At 38.1% G+C, this 21747-nt stretch overlaps 1 protein-coding gene and 1 pseudogene across 1 annotated transcript in view; both read left to right on the top strand.

Moving 5' to 3' along the window:
* LOC144664678 (uncharacterized) overlaps positions 1-21524 on the top strand; it is a 70195-nt gene extending 48671 nt beyond the window's left edge. Inside the window, exons 12-17 of the mRNA XM_078525868.1 lie at positions 17269-17382; positions 17604-17717; positions 18878-18886; positions 19566-19679; positions 19899-20012; positions 21163-21524. Of these exons, the coding sequence (XP_078381994.1) occupies positions 17269-17382; positions 17604-17717; positions 18878-18886; positions 19566-19679; positions 19899-20012; positions 21163-21524 (827 nt within the window). The remainder of the gene's footprint in view (positions 1-17268; positions 17383-17603; positions 17718-18877; positions 18887-19565; positions 19680-19898; positions 20013-21162) is intronic.
* LOC144666690 (uncharacterized) lies at positions 5936-16539 on the top strand (annotated as a pseudogene).
* Positions 21525-21747: the final 223 nt, after the last annotated feature.

Here is a 21747-nt window from a genome sequence, read left to right as displayed (position 1 = left end):
GTAATTAAAATTCGCATCCACACGGACTTAATTAAACTCCATGTAACTAAAATGGGAAAAAATCTACAAATTTAAAATATTTCTCCTTTTGCTCAAATTTAGGTTCTGGGAGGAACTTGAACAAATAATTAAACCCTGTTTCTTTAACACGTCAACATTATTTTTAGTCTTACTATAACGGGTTTCATATCGTTCGAAGTTCAATGTATAATTAATGTTTCTCGAAGAAACTGACTGGTAAATAAAGTCGTCGGGAAAATTCCCTGTTTTCATTCCCGATGGGTTAAAAAGAATTATCACCAGATTTTCTCCAGATTAGTTATTTACATTTTTAAGTTCACCCAAATTCTCGGCAATCTGTAAAAAATAGTATTTTTAGATTTTGTTTTACAGTTTAGGTACGTCATCATTGCTTTGCCTCCACAAAAATTGAACCCAACATCCGTTATGTATAATTACGGGCCGCTTTGTGTCATTGAGCAACCCATTTTTTTCTGTTAACATATATTTCCTCTGTCTTTTATTTACCGCAGGTAATTAGTGGGTAAAAGCCGCCTGTAAAAAAAGGCTAATTATTGAAAAGTTGGAAGTGAGTGGCAGCCGAGTACAGAATGGAAAAACAAGCCTTCGGGGGCTTATTTTTCGATTCTCATTAAAGAAAAGCGATCGATCGACAGAATTTTCCGTACCTAAACCAATCCAATACATGCAAATTTAATGCGCTAACTCAGAAAAATAAAAAACTCTTCTTTTGTTATATTTTTTCAAAGAAAACATAGAACGTTTTCGTTGTTTCTTCGACTTATAAATTCGGACATTAAACATTAGACGTCTAATATATAATTAATGTCTTTAAAAAAAAAGGCCGGTTAATTTCCCGCCTTTTTTCGTTCCCGACGACTTAATGAGGAATTGAAATTACAAGTTTCTTTCAGAAATGTTGTTAAAAAAAAAAAAAAACATTAAATATCTCTTTACATCCAAATTCCCTGCAATCCGTGGAAAATATTCTTCTAAGCTCTTTGTCCTTAGTACGTGATCATTGCTTTTTCCTCAACAAAGATAGACGTTAGCAACATAGTTAATTTTGTAAATGTAGTACTCCACAGTCCTCAACCCCCGCTGGTAAATTGATGTGTTAAAATCACCTGTTAAGAAAGACTAATTAATGAAAAGTAGGGCAAAACTATAATGACATACATCTAAAATTGATGCAATTTTGAAAAATAGCCTTCTCGGCTTTTAAGAAACTTAATCATTGTTTTACCCTTACAAATATACCGTTAGCATCCGTTATGTATAATTTCGGGCCCCTTTTTTTACTTCAGCAACCCATATAATTTTGTAAATTTGTTATTCTGCTGTCTTTTATCCCCCTCAGGTTAATTGATGAGTAAAAATCGCCTGTATTAAAAGACTAATTACGGAAAAGTACTAAACAGAACTGTTACCTAGACTGGCGTAAACATTCGAAGTTTAAGCTATAACTGAACAAGTACATGTAAATAAAATATGCTTTCAGCTAACTCAAAAACATAAAATGAAGTCTTCTTTTTTTAATTAAAAAAACATAGAGTATTTCTTTTTCTTAAAATTTTGCATTCTGACTATAAAATTCCACACGAGAGTCTATTTTTCTCAATGAACTTTACTCTTTTTAGGAATTTTTGCCTACCAGCCTTCTTTACACGTTTATACCTGGAGAAATCGTGCAACCTCGCGTCTTAAAGCTATATTTTCAAAATAGAACATTTTCCCTTTTGTCAAATTTGCATTCGTAGAACTTTCTCTCAATTTTTCTAATAAGCCTCCCTTTGAAATTGTTACATCTTTTAATAAGCCCCCTGCAGTCTCCGTTGAGACCCCATCCTAGATGCTAGATCAAGGCAGTTATTTAAACAAGAAAACAAGGAAAGTTTAGGACTTTATATTTATTTAGGGCTTGTGTGTTGATTAAAATTCGCCTATTTAAATTCCACCGCCTAATTATAACGGGGGAGAAAACTGTTAACTCTCTTTATTTTAATTCGGCAGCATTCTGAGAGAAACTCACACAGATAATTAAAGCTTTCCTTTACATAACTCAACATCCTGTTTATTCTAAATATAAGAGCTTTGAACGTATTTTCAATGCATAATTAATGTCCCTCAAAGAAAATGACTGGTAAACATTTCATACTAAAAAACATTCGCCTGAAAAATTTCTGACGAGTCAAGGTTTATTTTATATCTGTTACTATACAGCAATTCAATACTTCTTTACCTCAAAACTTGCGCCTTTCAGTAAAAAATAGTCTTCTTCGCTAAGTTTTATTTTAACAAGACTGAGCTTCCGTTATGTATAATTACGGGCCTGTTTAAGTGTCTCTTAGCAACCCATGGCAGATGAATTGATGAATAAAATCGCCTGTGGGTAAAGGGTAATAAAGTAAAGCCGTTCGTAAAACTATTACCAAACTAGACATAAACATCCGTAGTTAATGTCACAACTTAACCATTCCAAAACACGTATTATTATCATATGTAAACTTACAAATATTAAAACGAACTCTTAAAAACTTTAACACTTTTAACTAACTTCTTCCCATCACTATGCCAGAATGAAAATAAAAACAATTACAAACGAAAACAATTATGCTAAGATGCACGACGACTGTTGCTACGAATTTTCGTGTTGTTTGCTTCATAAAAAAGCGAAAACTTCCCTTGTATTTGATGAATAATTGATTACCAGAAGTAATAGAGAAAAACCATCGCCCACTTTTTGTTTAGATATAAAACTGAGCGATACATAACTGGTTGCCGTGCGTTGCAATACACACCCTTGAGGTACATGCAACGCAGTTAAGCGCCATTCAAAGAACTCTCCATTGAAAAGTAGCGATTTTGCTGTCGAGAAACACTTTAAGAGAAGGAAACATGGTCCGTACTTTCCCTGCACTTCCTTTGCTGTTCGTAACAGCTATTTGGGGAGGCTGGCTTCAAAGCCCCACGGTTGCCGACTCCCGCGGTAAGCAATTTTCCATTTATCGACATAACCTAAGCTAAGTTTAAGTTTTCACTTATATAGCTTTCCAAATCTGATAAAAGTTACATTGGAATCCTTTGGGTAAAATTCTTGTGCCGAGTTAAGGGCAAGTGCTAAGTCTGTTCGCTCAGTGTTGGCGTAACCTGGATTAAACTTACCTGATAGCAAGTGAAAACTATTGCGACACCTAATCTTGCTTTCGTACCTTTTCAAAATACAATTTATGTATCTTTTACGGCGTGAATATGACGTTTCTCTTTAAACTGGACTATGTCTAAATTTATATATCTACAATGAATGCGCATAATTTGCAACCCTCTTCAATCGAGTCGTGAGCTCCGAAACATCATTGCGACTCGAAAAAGGTTACATTGTAAGCTGAAGTTAATGATTCGGAAATTTTTTTTTAGCTGACTCGTGGAATAATTCGTAGTGTAAAATTGTAGCTCAAAAAGGTTTTATTATTTTTTTTTTATAAGACACCATAGGGACCGTGTAGAAGAGGTTCCTTTGAATACTATTTGATGAAAACAGGTTTTAAATTTCACTTTTATGATACTTGAACTTTGTAAACTGAAAAGATGCTTAATGTTTCGACTAACATGACAAAAAAATTAATCAAGTAAAAATCCATTAAATAAAAAAGTCCGAGTTTGAAGTGCGATAAGCATTTCCCAGAAAGTTTCGGCCTTAATTTCCAATATTGTTTATGCCGCTTTCATTCTAGACTTTCTAAAAGCCCTCTCTTGCCATTTAATTCGCCGCTCGATGGTCGCTTTCGAGCCAAGCAAGAGGGCGAATAAAAGAATTCGACTTGATACAATTCTACTTTTGAATATTGTGCGGATTGAACTGACGATTTGGGCAATCTGAAAACTTCCACACATTTTAAGGAACATTTTATCGGCAACTAGTTTTGAATTTAACGAAAAGTCGTAGCGACACAGTAATGCCTAAAAACTGATTTCGGTAGGCTTAAATGTTAAGCCAGAGATTTCACAAGCTTTACATTACTTTCGATAACGCAGGCGTGAGCCGGAAGGTGAAACGCAGACACGTATACTCGCAAAAAAAAAAACGCCATAAGATTCTGTTTCTCTGTTCTTTTAAGAATTATGTTGTTTAGATGCCCTCCGCCTCTCTAAAACATTCATTTTTTGTCTTATCTGATTCTATTGAATATCTGAAGAAAGCTCTGATCTAAATGGCTTGAAAACAAAATCACGGAGAAAAGAACAGAAAATAACGCGTTACACCTTTCCCATGGACTTCTTTCTGAAGCGTTTCTTTAAATTCAAGCTGTGTGACGGTTTGATGGGGCAAATTTGCTTTCGAGTTAAAGGTATTATTTCTTTAAAGACAGCTCAATTATTAATTTGAATAATGCATTGTCGTATAACTGATGGTAAGCGCAATTTAATATGACAGAAAAGAAAATCTTTTTTGTCGATTTTTTTTTCAATTTTCCTGTGGGCACGTAGTGACGTTTGCATTAAATTTTTCAGCAGGTTCGACAGCTTAAAATATTTGAAAGCCAAAAGCTAATAGTGCAGTTGTGACAGGTCATAAATTTTAAAACGATTTGTACTTTTTTTACTTTGAACGAAAATGAAAATGACTAAACGGTAAAATTTATTTCACCATGTCGTTGAAAGATTAAAGAAATTTCTATTACAGCAGAAGTTTCCTTCGGTGACCAATTGTTTTTTTTTTTTATTATTTGACCAATCCAACTGCGTTGAAGCAAATATGGCATGACAACTTGTAATTGAGAGGAAATTATAAAACAAAATAATATTAACTAATTGCGATTTTGAGACTGTAATACAGCATTATATTAACGTCGAGTTGGGCGAGTCGCAAAGCGGTAGAGCCAAATACGAAGAATATATTCCCTTAAGGGACGGACCATTAGAAAAGTGATAGGGGGGGGTGGGGAATTTTCGGCTTGCATGAATTTTTTTTTTCTGTCCATTTCTTGTGCAGGAATTTTTTTTTCGGGTGAAACCCTCTGCTCGAATTTTTTTTAGACAAATGTTTTTTTTTTTTTTTCAGAGAAATGCCATGTATTGCTACTTTATACAATGTTTTTGACAAATGTTGCTTTGTTGATTATTTGCTTAATAGTTTAAATATTTTAAAAATGCTGTTGTTCATTGATTTCATCCGTTAGGGACTGTCAATAAGTACTGAGAGGGGGGGGAGGGGTGAGAGGGTCAAGGGGCGGTGCAATTGGAAAAGAAAAATATGTGACCCACCCCTTCCTTCTAGCTCAAAATTGACTGACCAAGCCCTGATCGAAGGTTGGAAATAAACATGATTCACCCCTTTCTACAAAAAATAGTTAATAAGGAAAAAGTCTTTTTGATTGTCTGTAATGGATTAGAGGTTTTTGAATTGACATCAGCTTTTAAAGTGCGATCTCAATCATACACCACCCTGTGTCCTATATCCATAATGGACACTGTGATTCTATGTACATCTTCTTTCGGTTCTTAACACACCAAAGCAGGATGAATTTCTCACTTCGTATAACAGATTTGTGTTTTTCACATATTTCTATGTAAAGTCCGTGGGAAAACTTAGACAAAAACATTGCAAAAACTAAAACAAAACGTAATAGAAATTCAGTACTAATTACTGCAGAAATCATATTTGACAGGAATTGACAACAGAAACTACAACCACTGTACCATTCATCTGTTTGAGAAATGAGTTAACTAGTAAGCAATCTACGCAGGCTGGAGAGAGACGAGCTAAACGAATTTTATGATCAGAATCTATCTAGGGGGGTCTGGGGGCATGCTCCTCCAGAAAATGTTGAAATTTCTTATGCTCGGAAATGCTATTTTCAGCGTTCTCCACCATATATTTCGTCGAATAATTGATCTCATTAAGTGTTAAATGATGACAGGTATTTTCAGAGCTTATTAGAACCTTTCCTTCTGCACGAATTTTTTTTTCTTTGCCTTCCCCTTTGCACGATTTTTTTTTTCTTACCATTTTGGCTTGCATGAATTTTTTTTTTGTTTTTTCCCCACCCCCCCCCCCCCCCATCACTTTTCTAATGGTCCGTCCCTAAAACGCCGTCAATATAATGCGGTGTTGCAGTCTGATAATCGCAATACGTTTTGTATCGCAATTCAACTATTCTTTTTGTGAACTAAGCGGACAATGAGCATAATATTATTGTTGATTAAGGTTGAAATTCTCACTACTCGCCCAGAGTACACAAAAACTAAACACGCCATGACATTTTCGGCTTCGCAACGAGTTACTAGAATTTCAACTTTAAATTTTCTCAGAGAAACTAAAAGAAATTCAAACAGTATATCTAAGCGAGTTTTTCTGAAGTGCTAAGCAACGACAAAACCACCCAGGCCTGCGAGCAGAGCCTCTATTACCTTCCCTGCGGCTGCGATTAGGGAAATAAAGTCGAGAAAAAAGGGCTCTGCTCGCAGGGTGCGACAAAACAGAAAAGCTTCATTAAAATTCACAAAACGAGGTCACGCCATCTATCGCAAGCGAGCGAGCGCTGTAAATTATAAACTGAATATTTTAAAGTATTTTCAAACAATCACCTGCCTTTCTTCTTCTTCATCAAGCCACCTTTTTCTCTGAATAACTCGTAGAGATGACTAAGCGTATGGCAAAAGTTGTTTAAACTGTGTAAACGGCAAGAGAAAAGGTTTACCCGCCGATATACTGCAGAAAAGTTTTGAATTTTGATGCGTACTTGAGCAGAACCCAATCCAGTGCAACGACATCAATTTGAATTTTTCAGAACCAATCACAGACCGGAAAAGTGAGATGGCAATACCGCAAAATATTGACGGCTTGCGCACAAGCAAAAATGTAAGAGGTTCGCGATACTTAGCCAAACACAATAGAGTACACCAAGTTTATGTTTCTGGCGAATCGATTCTTGAAATTCTATATCGGCGGAGAAAACTTGGACACAAAATTGCAGGATTTTCCGCTTCCGAAGACCGTCCGAATCAATGTTTACAACAACGAGTGGTTTACTCAAAGCTGTGAATCTAATTACGATAATTCGCGATGTTTCAGCGCAAGGGACAAAAAGCTGAGAAAAGAAACGTGTAATTACTTGTACAAAGAACCCTTAGAAAAAATTGTCATAAATATTTATTTTCTTGTCGGCTTCAGTCGTCGCAGTTCGTACATACTTTGAATAAATACATACATAATGATTGCAAGGGTCCTGCGCCACCTTAATCAGCAAAGATTTTTCGATTTTATTTCTCCGTTTACTCCGTATTTTTTTGTTTCGATTGAGAAGATATATCAAACAATGGAGGCAGTGTTTCATCGGCATCCAAACACTTCGAATTTCGTCAAAAATACTCCGCCGCGAGTCGTATTTTGAACTCTCTTCTCGGTGTTTGGGTATCCCGATAAAACACTGTCGCTCGTGTTTGAAATATTACACTAGTTAAGTTTTTATCATTTTACAATGTACATTTAAGTATGTTTACCTAACTGAATAATTTATGCTGACGAAGAAATTGCGTGAGCGAGGCTTCGATTCTTTATGCTTTAAATTTTGAACTCTTCTACCTTGTCTAAACGCAGACCAGAGACAACTTGACGGCAGCCGTGGTCTAAAGCGAGGCGTTTATGCACAGGGAAATCGTGTATCGTACGGACACTTTGCAGTTGACAAGTTTCATCGTCTTCAAGTATCAGTTGGTTCATCTTCTCTTGTGAGCAATTACAGAGAATGCGCTCTGAGCTGTGTTAACAACCCGCCATGTTCTTCGTTTAACGTCGCCTCGTCTCCTCGCTCAGACGGAAAATACCAATGTGAGTTGTTAAACGAAGACAAGTACTCTGCAAACCCGGGCCAGCTTGTAAGCTCACAGAAATACCACCATTACAGCATAAAGGTATTTTAACCATGTTTGTGTTTGGTTGGTTTGAATGTGGTATTTGTTGTCTAAAAACCTGCTTGGTTGCCATGTTATCCTGCTAAATGCGAGCTCGTGAGCTGCAACTGTTAGGATGTGAAAGTGAAATAAAGCAGAATAAGATTTTTCAGGTTTTTGTAGATAAGATGGCAGTTAGCAATAATATTGTAAATTCCAGCAGAAGATGTACTCGACTTTTAAGAGAAAATAATCATATTTGATCATTTGTAGTTTTGAAGATTTTTGTTTCTTTTAGATAAATGTTTTAAACTCACAGAACTCTTTCTTTACAGACACCATGCTCAAGCTTTCCGTGTAAAAACGGCGCAAAGTGCGTTCCGAATTACGGCGAAAATCAATACTACTGTGATTGTGTTCCCGGTTACACAGGAAAATATTGTGAAACAGGTGAGTCTAGGTGAACTCCAAAAACATCTTACAGGGCCGGGACAAAAAGAACGTTTACTTGTTTTTTGAAGGAAACTAAAATACGGACCTTGACTTATTCTGTATTCCCAACTATATGCAGATTCCCATTTTTACTATATCCAGGGCCGTACAAAGGATTTTTTTGTCTGCGGGGGCAAATTTTCCTAGCGGGGTCAACTATTTTTTTTAGTTTTCTTAGTTTTTCAGTTTTCCTGGCGGGGGTAACTTCCCCCTCTACCCCCACCCCCCCCCCCCCACCTCCCGCAAGGTACGGCCCTGATATCGGAGTTCCGAAAACGCATGTGTGCTTCGAATATTCATAAAATTAAACAACGAAAAGTGCATGAATTATTATCCCGCTTTATAACCTTACCTTTGTGTATTTTAATAAATATTGAATTTTATCCCGACGCACACATGTGGTTTTTGGAACTCCGATATCGCTTATAGGTGGTTTTCACTGTCACGCCGCGTAAAAATAAATCCAAAACTATTGAGTAAAAAAAATCAAGAATAATACAAGTTGTAGAAAACTATTATATAAACTACTTGTCCAAGTTTCAGGTCTGTTCGTTATTCCGTACTCGAGTTTTTCCGTCAAATTGTTTCTCGCAAATTTAGAGAGCACAGTATGGAACCGCCATGTTGGAGCCCAAGCAGTTGGGCTCCAACATGGCGGCCGGAAATCAATGAAAACATCTGGCATTAAATACTGCTACAAAAAGCGGTCGGATCACCCTCATGAACAAGTTAACATTCACATAAACACTTCTCGCTAAACCTCAACTGTTCAGATTGTTACAAATTGCAGAAAAAGGCATTTTTTTTAACAAAACGTGACAGCCTTCTGGCGGCCATCTTTGATCTCGTGTGGCGTGAAACTCCGAAATTCAAAATGCTCTTTTTCAAAGATGGCGAATACTATCGAGCTAAAAACCCTCAACAAGATATATATTAAGAAAGTCTATTAGGCAGTGAAGGATAAAAACTCAGGGGTCTTGCGATTTTGGATTTTAGAATTTTGATGACGTCACGTGAAAACCAAGAATAGAAAGTTGCCAACACAAAAAAATACAATTAAATGCATATTGAATTATTTAATGACACTAAATTGTTTTTGAATTTATTAATATTTTTTTAGACATCAACGGATGTGCCAGCGATCCGTGTTTAAACGGAGCGACGTGTGTTGACCAGGTTAACGGATAATTTATGTTTGTAACTGTCAGCCGGGATACACTGGAGTAAACTGTCAAACTGGTAAGTATTTTATGCATTTTGGAGTGATCCCCCGAAGACCGCAATCGAGTAGCAGCTTTGAAAATGTTATCACAAACACATCCCCAAAGAAGAAGGATGACACGAATACTCTCGAAAAAACAATATGAAGTAAGGTCTAAAAGATGTTTAAAAAATGGTCGGGTAAATTGGGCTTGGGGTTAATTTTGAGAAACGGACGTAAACGCGAGTAAGGCCTATCAGTCTCTTGTACAAGATTAGATGAAACAGATTGCGTATTTAGGTCTAAGGGTCTAGTTAAAACAAGATTAGGCGCGCGAGCTGGCAGGTGGGATCATCTCGTTCACATTTCAAGAACAGCACATCTTGACTCGAGCACGTTTGTGTTGAAAAATCAACTGCACAACATCTCCTGTGGTAGCAACTTCGTGTATACCCCTATCAGTGGGGGTATCCGTTTAATTTGGCGGGAATTCCATAGCTAGTGAGATGGAAAATGCAAGGATAGGTTTACCCTTATCAGAATCAACTATACTTTAACTATACAGCATATCTACACGATGTATACTACACTGTATATACAAAAAGTATTCTATGATGTATACTTTTTGCAGTAGTAATTTGGAACCCTTAAAAGTATACAAATAGCATACCTTATCAGAAAGGGCATATACTAATAGTATACACATTCTGACCCACTGAGTATGACCAGGAGATGTATACTTTTTGTATACATGTACTTTAACACAAGCAATATCTTTTTACATGTGGTGCTTTGCACACAACAAAGCTTCCACAACTTATCCAAGCTTTTATGAGATAAGACACAGTAACAACATAGAGTTACAGTATCCATAAAAGTTGTCAGGATTTTGAACTGGGCTTTGATTATTAATTTGCTGGTAAAAAGAATATTACTACCCTTGAAAATAACAATGCTTAGTTTTAACAAAAGCAAGACTACATGATCTTCACAGAAACGTTATGCAACCATTAGTGCAATCTTAATTCTCTCTTGTAAGTTCCTCCTGACTATAGATGTATATACGAAAGATGTGATTACTGTTAGAACCGATTGTAGAAATTTGTAATGGTACATAAGATCTAAACCTTGGTTGAAAAAATAACAAGTAAGCACTGGAATAGCACAGTTTAGTTGAGGTTACTGACTTGCTGTCTTCAAATCAAATGTAAAGCAGTAATGTGGCCGATTATAAGTCCTGTTATAACTTCAAGCATGTTTATATGAAACTCTGCTGTATTACTTACTTTCTAAGAAGTAGCAGGTCCTTGTTATTAACATTAGACATCTTTTGAGTGGCAACTTCATACTCATGAACACAGTTGCACATTATAGCATCAACTGATTTTCAAAAATGGCGGTCAATACAACAATCTCTTGAAATGATAACTGCTGACCAAAAATACTCTACTCCTAATGCATTGTTGGTAAAAGCAACGTGATGTATACCATGAGTATATGAACACAAACTGACATGGTCTGTTTAGGTGTTGACATATACTCAAAGTATACACCACAGTAAGTGTTTATATAAGTTTGCCCATGGAGGTATACAACAAGTATATATCATAACCTCAACAGAGCACTGATGCATACAACAAGTATACATCATTGCCCCAACATAACATTGATGTATACACATTGTATACACCAATGTCAAATAGCAATGCCAATTTTTGCTTGATGTTTATTTGATGTATACTTAATATATACACACCACTGATAAAGTACATAATATGTATACCCTTTGTATACAAAAGGTATACAATCCATACTTCAATTTTGGTAAGGGTTAGTAGGGAATCCTTTGGGTTGCATCGTAATCGATATTCCTGTATATCTCAACATCAACTGTAAACTCTGGCATGTAAATCCGCCTGCACATTATATATGCATTTCTCACATACTCCATAACATCTTTCATCAATATAACCATCATCTGAATAACCGCCATATTTCATTCTATCTCTCAGATATCGACGAGTGTGCTGCACCGGTCGATCCATGTGATGCCGTTGCAAACTCTGTATGCAATAACAGCAATGGATCCTACATCTGCCAGTGCAATGATGGATTCGTAAAGAACGGCTCTGTTTGTGAAGGTGAAATACTTGCAAATGTGCTAACTTCGCATTTTTAAAACAAGCAATGTGAATACACTACCTATACTGAGTAACATACAACGGAAAATTGTTCCTGAGACTTGAAGAAAAATTTCTTTCTACGTTAATTACTTGTTTAACAATAATTATGCGTTACACACTTTTAAAACATTCGTCGAGATAGCTTGAATTTAAATCTAATGTAAATCAAATTGCTTTCTACATTGAGAACCGACAAAAGCGGGCTGGAGGGGGACCAGGGAGGGGGTGAGGGCTTTTGAGGCCCGCGCTGACTTTGAACGCTTATAACTTTTTCAAGATTCAACCAAACGCTGCCAAATTCTTCGAGTTTATCTAAAGTTTATCTGGAAATAATTTGGTAGGATAGGTTGATGTGTCAAGAACTTGATATCAACGTGGCAACGGCATTTGACAGGAATGTTTTCCCAAAATTTGTAATTTTCGTGTTTCTTTTAATGAAAATTAACTTTAATGCAATTATTTTTTACCAGTTTTAGTTTTATTTTTTTGCAGTTATTTTGGATGGTTTTCTGGCATCCTCGGAGACCACAAGGGCAGTTGCTTGGGCGAGGGAAACGCGAAAATGCGGGTAAAAAATAGTGCGAAACTGCGCGGGGGGGGGGGGGGGGGATCGGCATATAAAAGTTGGAGCGACTGAAAGGTGCCCCTGGGGAAAGAGTCTTACCAGACCAGTTCAAAAAGCTCTCCGAATACTGCCACCTGATTGGGTAGAAAAATCGTTTGTATTCCCTTTGTATTATTCTGCCAAATCGGCGACCAGCCTGATGACTACAGTCCTTTTGGTGTGCTCTCATACGAAGTATGTACACAAAGCCATTTCGCTCGCCATATCTGTCTTGCTTGTTCGCAAAGAATTTGTTCGGGGAGGAAAAGTTTCGGCTAGTGCCTACCCTGGTCGAGAACGTCGAAAGTTTGACGGCCATGCCCGCGGAGGTATATATCTTCGGATTTTTCGCGGAATTCTCCCAAAATGTTCCTCTTTCGTTTCTTTTCCCAAAACACATAAGAACACAAACCACAACAATCGTCTACATTCGCAAAGCCGCTCATATTCCACGATCGAACAACACTCGATGTACTGTTACCGATCAACGACCATCGTATTACAACACCTAGATGCGGAGGATGAGTGCTAGAATTGCTGCTGCACGCTTTGCACGCGTAGCTAGTCGGCCGCTCGACACATCTGCATGGCTTGTTCGTGAAAAATTTATTCTTGTTTGGAAAAGATTCGATTCAAGCTGTCATCGATCTTCCCATAAAAGATCTGAAAACATCCTTTTTAGTAGTGAAACTAGCATACGCACACACATTCTTAAAACTCGCCAACAGCATGCAAGTGTTACCATACCTGCAATCGACTCCAATCTGAAGAATCCGCCGTTTCTCCGCGGGCATGGCCGTCAAACTTTCGAAGTTTTCGACCAGGGGAGGCACTAGCCGAAACTTTCTTTACTGAGCAAATTCTTGGTGAACAAGCAAGACAGATATGGCGAGCGAACTGGCTTAGTGTACATACTTCGTATGAGAACACACCAAAAGGGCTGTAGTCAGGCTGGTCGTCGATTGGGCAGAATAATACAAAGGAAATACAAAAGATTTTTCTGCCTAATCAGGAGGCAGTATTCAGAGAGCTTTTTGAACTGGTCTGGTAAGACTCTTTCCCCAAGGGCACTTTTCAGTCGCTCCAACTTTTATATGTCGATTGTTCCCCCGAAGTTTCACGCTATTTTTTACCCGCATTTTCGCGTTTCCCTCGCCCCACTAACTGCCCCTGGGTCTGTGAGGATGGTTTTCTGGCGTTTTCGAAAAAATTGAAATCCAAGATGGCGGATCAAAGATGGCGGATGTTTCGACAACGTGATGCAATTGTCACGTGATGTGACGTCATCATCCAATGTGACGTATACCAAAAGATAGATGTTTGGACAAACTATACATCCTATAAGTTTCATTGTGATTTCTTAAATATTATGGAAGTTACATATAGGGGATTTTAAAGCCCCCCCCCCCCCCCCCCCCCACCCCCCAGAAACAATTTCTTTGGACGTTTATCGATCAAAGATATCCCGCTGCAAATAGAACAAGTTAAACAATAGAGATGTATTGTAACACAGGATGCTCGTGTTTGGAGGGAACTGAGAACTACTGACTAAATATTAACACCAACAGACTAAATTCGCGCATAGTTTTCACCCGGCGTTTCCAATCGAACAAAATCGAATAAAAAAAAACAATCGAGCCCATTTGAACACCAATCGTTCTAATAGATCCGGTAGTCCAACAAAATCGAACATCTATTTTGCTGGGAGTTCGATTTTCGAACCAATCGAACACTTTTGAACTCAATCCGATTCGACTTCAGTTTGTTCGGAATCCGTCTTTTGATGAGTAAATCACGCAGGATTAATTAGGGAAACTGTGCACAGTACAAAATGTCCTCAATATAAACAAACAGGAGTCCGTTTATCGATCGTTTGATTGAGAACGATTGTCGACTGTTCGGTAATCGAAGGTTCGATTTTGTTTGATTGACCAAATTTTATTGTGAGTTCGATTAGGTTCGATTACCGAATGTTCGCTTGAATACGCCGGTTTTGAGCAGAAAGGCGACATCCACCAAAATTTCTTCGACCTTTTCCGCCATGAAGGTTTGATGTGAATGGTTAACGATGCGAGATAATATTTTAGTTTTCCCTCTTTAATAAACTTTTAATGTAAAAACACTCAACGTTTAAAACGTTAGACGCCAGATACTCTTCAATCTATCTTTACTTCGCAAAAATCCAACTTTTGCCGATTCCGTTTTTAAAACCTAGACCAGTAAACATTTAAAAAATACTCGGGCAACTCGCATTGCGAAGTCCAAGTTTTGTACTTAGTGCATGACTTATAACTAGTCTGCAGTACGCAGTCCGCAATCAATCTTTTATGCTGACGAAATAGTATCTTAATATTTCGTTCCTTTCAGATATTGACGAGTGCGTGACTGCAGCAGAGCAAAAATGTGATGCTAATGCTGACTGTGTCAATACCCATGGCTCTTACAACTGCTCTTGTAAATCTCTTGTGATTGGCTGGTTTTTAACAGCTGTGATTGGGGCATTTCGATCCTCGCTGTTCCGGTGTGCTGTTGTTCCCTCAGGGGTCCGCTGTCGTTCAATTCTCCTGGTGTTGTGTTTTTTGATCGTGGGCATCCATGCTTCGGGAATTTCAATTCCACTATCCCTGTTGATATTGTTAGGGTGAAGTCTTATCTGAATTACCTCTTTGACCCTGCGTGTGTACCAGTGTGGTTCACGATCAATAAACTTTACCTCATTCCAAAGCGGGAAGTGTCCGGTGTTGTGGGTGTGCTCTGAAACGGCGGAGGTCCGGCAACTCGCATTACGAAGTCCAAGTTTTGTACCTAGTGCATGACTTATAACCAGTCTGCAGTACGCAGTCCGCAATCAATCTCTCATACTGACGAAATAGTATCTTAATATTTCGTTCCTTTCAGATATTGACGAGTGCGTGACTGCAGCAGAGCAAAAATGTGATGCTAATGCTGACTGTGTCAATACCCATGGCTCTTACAACTGCTCTTGTAAATCAGGATATACTGGAGACGGACTCAACTGCTCTGGTGAGTTTTTTTTTAATAGATCAGGGTATTAATTTCGAACGTCAATTCTATATTAGTTGACATTGCATTAAGGTATTACCATTTCAAAATCAGTTGTCGAGGTCCCAAAAATTACACATGTCCGCTGAATGAGCCGATTATCCGCTAAACCGTTGGCGAGCGCCTGTGTGTTGTTGTGATTGAACCAAGGAAATACATCTCAGTAAGATCTCAGTTTGCATGATTGGTTAACCTGATTGGTTAATTGTCTCACGTGGTATACCTCTAGTGTACTATCCAAGATAGAGCGCTAACATGCCTTAGTGGAGATACACGTGCTTGCATTTACTAGTCATGGACTTCGGACCAATTAAAATCATCAATGACCAGTGAAATGTTGATCGACAACAAGGGCTTATCTTTGTAAACATTTTGAAACATTCGGTCGAGAAAAAAAAAATACAAAAAAGTTCAATGAGCTATTGCTTACTGAATTATCCGCTAAACAGCTAGGAAACGCCTTCGTAATTTTGCTGTAGTTTACGTTTGACATTTCATAAAATAGGGTGAGAGTTTAGGAAAGAATAAAATAGGTCATTAAAGGGTTCCTTACACGTCACCAGAATCAGTGACTCCCACACATTTATAGCAGATTATAAATTGTTAGGTAAACTGTTCAAACACATTATTATTCGATAATATTGTAGATTGAACGCTCTTCAACCTGTAAAAAGCCGCCTTCCCAGTCAGGAAAAAATAAACACTTATTTCCTCGTATAATCTCCTAAAATGATACCGTGCACTATGACGGAGGGCTGCACCTTCGTTTAATCTCTGCACTTATTTATTCCTGATAATCATATGTCTTTAGCCGGTTCAATATTTCCCTTCGATTTTGCAACACTTAACTTCTTTCTTTTATCAGTGATAATATTTTGCGTTGTTCTATGTGAACCAAGACATGCGTTTATAATACAAGCGCAATGACACTGTGTTATCTCTCTACAGACATCGACGAATGTGCTAAACCAACTCCCGTTTGTGGTGTTAATGCAGTTTGCAATAATAATCTTGGTGCTTATAACTGCACTTGCAAACCTGGATATTCTGGAGATGGACAGAATTGTACAGGTGAGATGTAGAAGTTGGGTATACGTACAATAACATAATGACTCAGTGAGATTAGTAGATCAGCACGATTCTCGAATGTGACTGAAAGTATTACCAACTCGATAAAGATGTTTGGCGAATGAAAACCTTGTTCTTACAGTTTCTTTACTAAAACCGCTTATTAAAAGGCCTATCTTTTTTAATTCATCTAGCCTCTTTCATTGACCAACAAAATATTCTTAGACGCGTTTAATTCACTTCCCGTCGTGTAAAGTACTTTTGACTTCCGGTATTGCAACAACTTCGAAATTCTGTCTCTAGCTAACTACAGGGTCTTAACCAGGTATATGGGATCAGGGATCACAGCCTCGGGATCGGGATCATAGACCCGGGATCGGGATCATAGACCCGGGATCCCGGGTCACAAGTCATGGCTTGCCATGGGATCTGGATCGGCCAATTAGATGGGATCAGAATGGAATCAGGGATCGAATGTTGCCACATTTTTGGGATCAGGAATTAAAATTTAGAGCTAAAATTTGGGTTCAGTGATGAAAAAATATACCTGGTTACGGCTATGTAACTAGCTGGTATTTTGACTGCATGCCGGAGTGGAACTACAGATAATTATTTTTGGCTTTACCCTGACAGAAGCCTGTCTTGAATCATGGCGTCAGAAACGAGAAACCTATGATTACATTTTAACTGCCAAATTAAACGTATTATTCAGATGTTTTACTTGTTTTTATTTAATTTAATAGACATTGACGAGTGTGCCAGTAATCCTTGTCAGAACAATGGAAGTTGTAGTGATGGTGTTAATGGATACAACTGCAGCTGCGTTGCTGGGTTTACCGGGGAAAAATGTGAAACAGGTGAGCTGATAAACAAAGTACTCGGGACATCGAGAGAGATCCAGTAGCTCAGAGTTAAACATGCATCTTTTCAGAATTGCGAAGGCATCGCCCTCGCTGTTTGTCCGAACTTTTTAAAAACTCTAACTTCCTTCCTTTGGTTGGGTGGCGCTTGAACCTTACAAAGGCCTCCCTTTAGCATTTTGTTAATCTAACGTTTAATCATTTTTATTCAATTCCAGACATTGACGACTGTGCCAGTAATCTTTGTCAGAACCAAGGAACCTGCATTGATGGTGTCAATGGGTACACATGCAGCTGCAAAGCTGGATATACCGGGGCACATTGTGAAACAGGTGAGATGATCATGAACAGTGTACTTGGGCGGATTTAATAATTATGTTCTTCATAATGCAATGGATGAAAAATATTGTTTGAAGTTAACTTCGTGACAAGGACAAAACAGCGGGTCCCAGTAAAAAACAAAAAAACAAAATGTGAAACAAAATAACCCGCTATGAAATGCAGTAAATTGCAGTGTTACGTGCACAACGACTATCCTTTTACCTGATCTTTTGACAAGCAATATTGTTATTAACGTGATATGTAACTTGGCCGGCGATGTGCAGTGGTCAGTCGGTTGAAGAGTGTTGACAGTTTGGCGATTGTAACCGTGGTGGTTTTTCATTAAACTATTTACCGTGATATTCAGAATTACCGTACCCAAATTCGCAAGTAGCCAATGAGAAGTGCGATCTACTGCCCTGATATCCTACGATATCAAGTCACTGACTTGACGTGCCACCTATCATGGTCACTTTCAAGCAACGTAGTGTTACCGTACGATGAATTGAAAAAAAAAAAATAGGAATTACTAATAAGCAGCAGTCTCAACCTAAAAAAATATTCTAAGACGCGTTTAATTCACTTTCCGTCGTGTAAAGTAATTTCGACTTCAGGCATTGCAAACCTTCGAAATTCTGTCTCCAGCTAACTAGCTGGTGTTTTGAATTCATGCCTGAGTGGAACCTAAATTTGTCATAGCTTGCTCTTTTCTTTTACTCTTTTTTCTGTACAGGATTTCTGCTCCCCCCCCCCCCCCCTTCTTTCTTGTTAGACACGGCCATATAATAAAGTGTTATAATTAACAAGAACTGTCCAATCGCAGCTCGCGCAATTCCTCGAACATTTTATAATTAAGAAAAATAAAACATGTTTTCTATTTCTTTTAGAAAATAGCACAAAGAAAATAACGGAAATCAAAGTAATATTTTACGCTTTATTTAACATCAAAACGGAGATTCTTTTCACCTCGCGGTTTTACGTCATAAACATGATCCACCAATCATAGTAAGGGAGTCGATCAACAGAAATAAATCAACTGTTCAACATTTGCTTCAATGCTAAAATTCACGGTTTTTTGGCCAAACAAACAAAGGAAACGGGCCCCAAAGTTATCTTAATTATGAGAAATAACTAAGCCGATGGTTTAACTGAAGTCAAGCACTGGGAGGAGTCAAGAATTGTGGTTGTATTTCGCTTCTTCGACTTAACCGAATGGTTTGACGACCAACGCTGCCAATCGAACCTTGGAGGTGAGAGTGCATTTTCTGTTAAAAGAAGTTTGACTCGGTATTCTGGGCGAATATCATGTCCTGTTGAGGAACATGTGGATAATTCTGAAGTGCCTCAAAGCCTAGAATGGAGTGAAGTTGCACCAATTCATATACTTCTTCGAAAGGTCAGCCGCTTCGGTAATTTCTTTTGCAGACTATTTTTGAATGCGTAGCGGGCTCTGTAAACATCTTACTCGCTTGTTTCCAAGTGTTCAAATATTTGTTTAGTCTTAACCTGGTTTTTGTCAGCTGTGACATTAAAATTTGACACAATTGTTAGTTGTTATTTTTGCTTAGCTTATTTCAGCACCGTGACTAATGATTGCCGTGACTACGAAAACTGTCTGTGTCTCCATCGAATTATAGAAACACAATTTTTAACCAATCAGCACACGTGTTTACTTTGTGCTATTTTCAAATCTCATATAACCAGCCAGAGACACTACATAAATCACTGAACTGCAGACAATTATATTTGGCTCTAACCTCTGAAACCTGTCTTGAATCATGGCGCCAGAAACAAGAACCCTATCTTTATGTTTACATTTCGGCAGTCCAATGTTTTATCTGATTCATTTAATTTTGTAGACATTGATGAGTGTGCCAGTAATCCTTGTAAGAACAATGGTAGCTGTACCGATGGTGTTAACGGGTACAACTGTAGCTGCGTTGCTGGGTTTACCGGGAAAAATTGTGAAACAGGTGAGCTGATAAACAAAGTACTCGGGACATCGAGAGAGATCCAGTAGCCCAGAGTTACACGCCTTTTTCAGAATTGCGAAGGCATCGCCGCTCACTGTTTCTCCGAGCTTTTTAAAAACTCAAGCTTCCTTCCTTGAGCTAGGTGGCGCTCGAAGCTTGCAAAGGCCTTCCTTTAGCATTTTGTTTGTCCAACGTTTAATAAAGTTTATTAAATTCTAGACATTGACGACTGTGCCAGTAATCCTTGTCAGAACCAAGGAAGCTGCATTGATGGTGTTAACGGATACACATGCAACTGCAAAGCTGGGTATACCGGGACATATTGTGAAACAGGTGAGCTAATCATGAACAGTGTACTTGGGCGGCTTTAATGGTAATGCAATGGATGTAAAATAATGTTTGAAGTAAACTTCATGAGTAGGACAAAACAGCGAGTTCCAGTAAAAAAAGTGTTACGCGCACAACGACTATCCTTTTACCTGATCTTTCGACAAGCATCTTCTTATTAACGTGATATGTAACTTGGCCGGCGATGTGCAGTGGTCAGTCGGTTGAAGAGTGTTGACAGTTTGGCGATTGTAACCGTGGTGGTTTTTCATTAAACTATTTACCGTGATAATCAGAATTACTGTACTCAAATTCGCAAGTAGCAAATGAGAAGCGCGATCTACTGTCCTGATATCCTACGATATCAAGTCACTGACCTGATGTGACACGTATCATGGTCACTTTCAAGCAACGTAGTGTTACCGTACGATGAATTGAAAAAAAAAAAAAAAAAAAAAATAGGAATTACTAATAAAACAGAACCCCGAAATTTAAGCTCAGCTGGTGTTTACCGGTGGTAAAAGGAGTAAAAAAATTTCCTGCCAAAACTAAACTTGAGCGCGCCTGCTAATTGCGCGATGTTTGCCGACGAGTACTGAATCATTCGAACTGAAACAATTGAATCAGAGGTCCCAAATGTTTTGCTTAATTCTGAATTTGGGTACGGTAAATACCTAATCGTACCTTTTGGCCTTGCCATGGGTATTTTGGCTCGGCCAAACTAGCCTGATATGACGCCGAAGCGTACCAAAAAGGTACGATTGGGTATAAAAATCAGGGGCGAGGTAAGTGTTATCAAGCAAAGCTGAAGGCTGAGGCTGATAACACTCTGAATTCATGTTTTCATTTTTATAAGAGAATGTGGTTGCTGCGGTTCAATCTTATCCTTGGCACATTTTGGTATTTTCCTTTGTAATAGTAATGAATAATGGATCATGTTATAGTAATGAATATAAATCAAAGGAAAATACCAGATTGTACCAAGGGTGAGGTTGAACCGCAACAAACAACCCTTCGAAAAATAAAAACAACAACAATAACAAACAGTAAAAATGAACAAAACAAAGAGAACTTTCATTCTTCCGTTTGTTTGTTTGTTTGTTTGTTTGTTTACTTTCTTGATTGCTTATTTATTAATTTAAATATTATTTTTTAGCTGATGTATGCCAAAACTACCAAACTCTGTCCGATGCAGGAAGAAAAGAAACGTATGAAACGGTATCTTATCAATGTGACTATAACCTCAATGGCTGGTATCGTTTTCAAGGAGCAGCAGGGACACGAATGGCGACCTCATGTCCATCGGAGGAGAGATGTGATACAACCTCCCCAGGCTGGTTGGATGGTGCTCATCCTACAGTGGCTGAGGGTACAGTCACAAGAAAAGTCTGCTTTCACATGCTTGGAAGTTGCTGCAGTATGAAGAGCTTCATTCAAGTGAAGAACTGCGGCTCCTACTATATCTACAGTTTGGTTCCAACACCGCAATGTAACATGCGTTACTGTGGCACCGACTAATCCAATTGTAAATAACCTTAGTGTTGCAGCTAGCTGGATATTTAATAATTATTCCATGAGCGCGCGTTGGATATGAGGTTGTAAAATAACCAATGACACGCTTAGCGCGGAGTGGGTCATAATCACCTGATATCCAACAAGCGAATGGAATAACTGTTTTGCTAAATTCACGCCTCGGTTATTGTCATGGGAAGTTTCAAAGCACACTCCATTACTTTAGTAT

Source organism: Oculina patagonica, chromosome 9, assembly GCF_052425735.1.
Source record: "Oculina patagonica isolate OP01 chromosome 9, crgOcupat, whole genome shotgun sequence".
In the NCBI taxonomy this organism is placed as follows: Eukaryota; Metazoa; Cnidaria; class Anthozoa; order Scleractinia; family Oculinidae; genus Oculina; species Oculina patagonica.
This window is presented reverse-complemented; position numbering and strand designations above follow the sequence as displayed.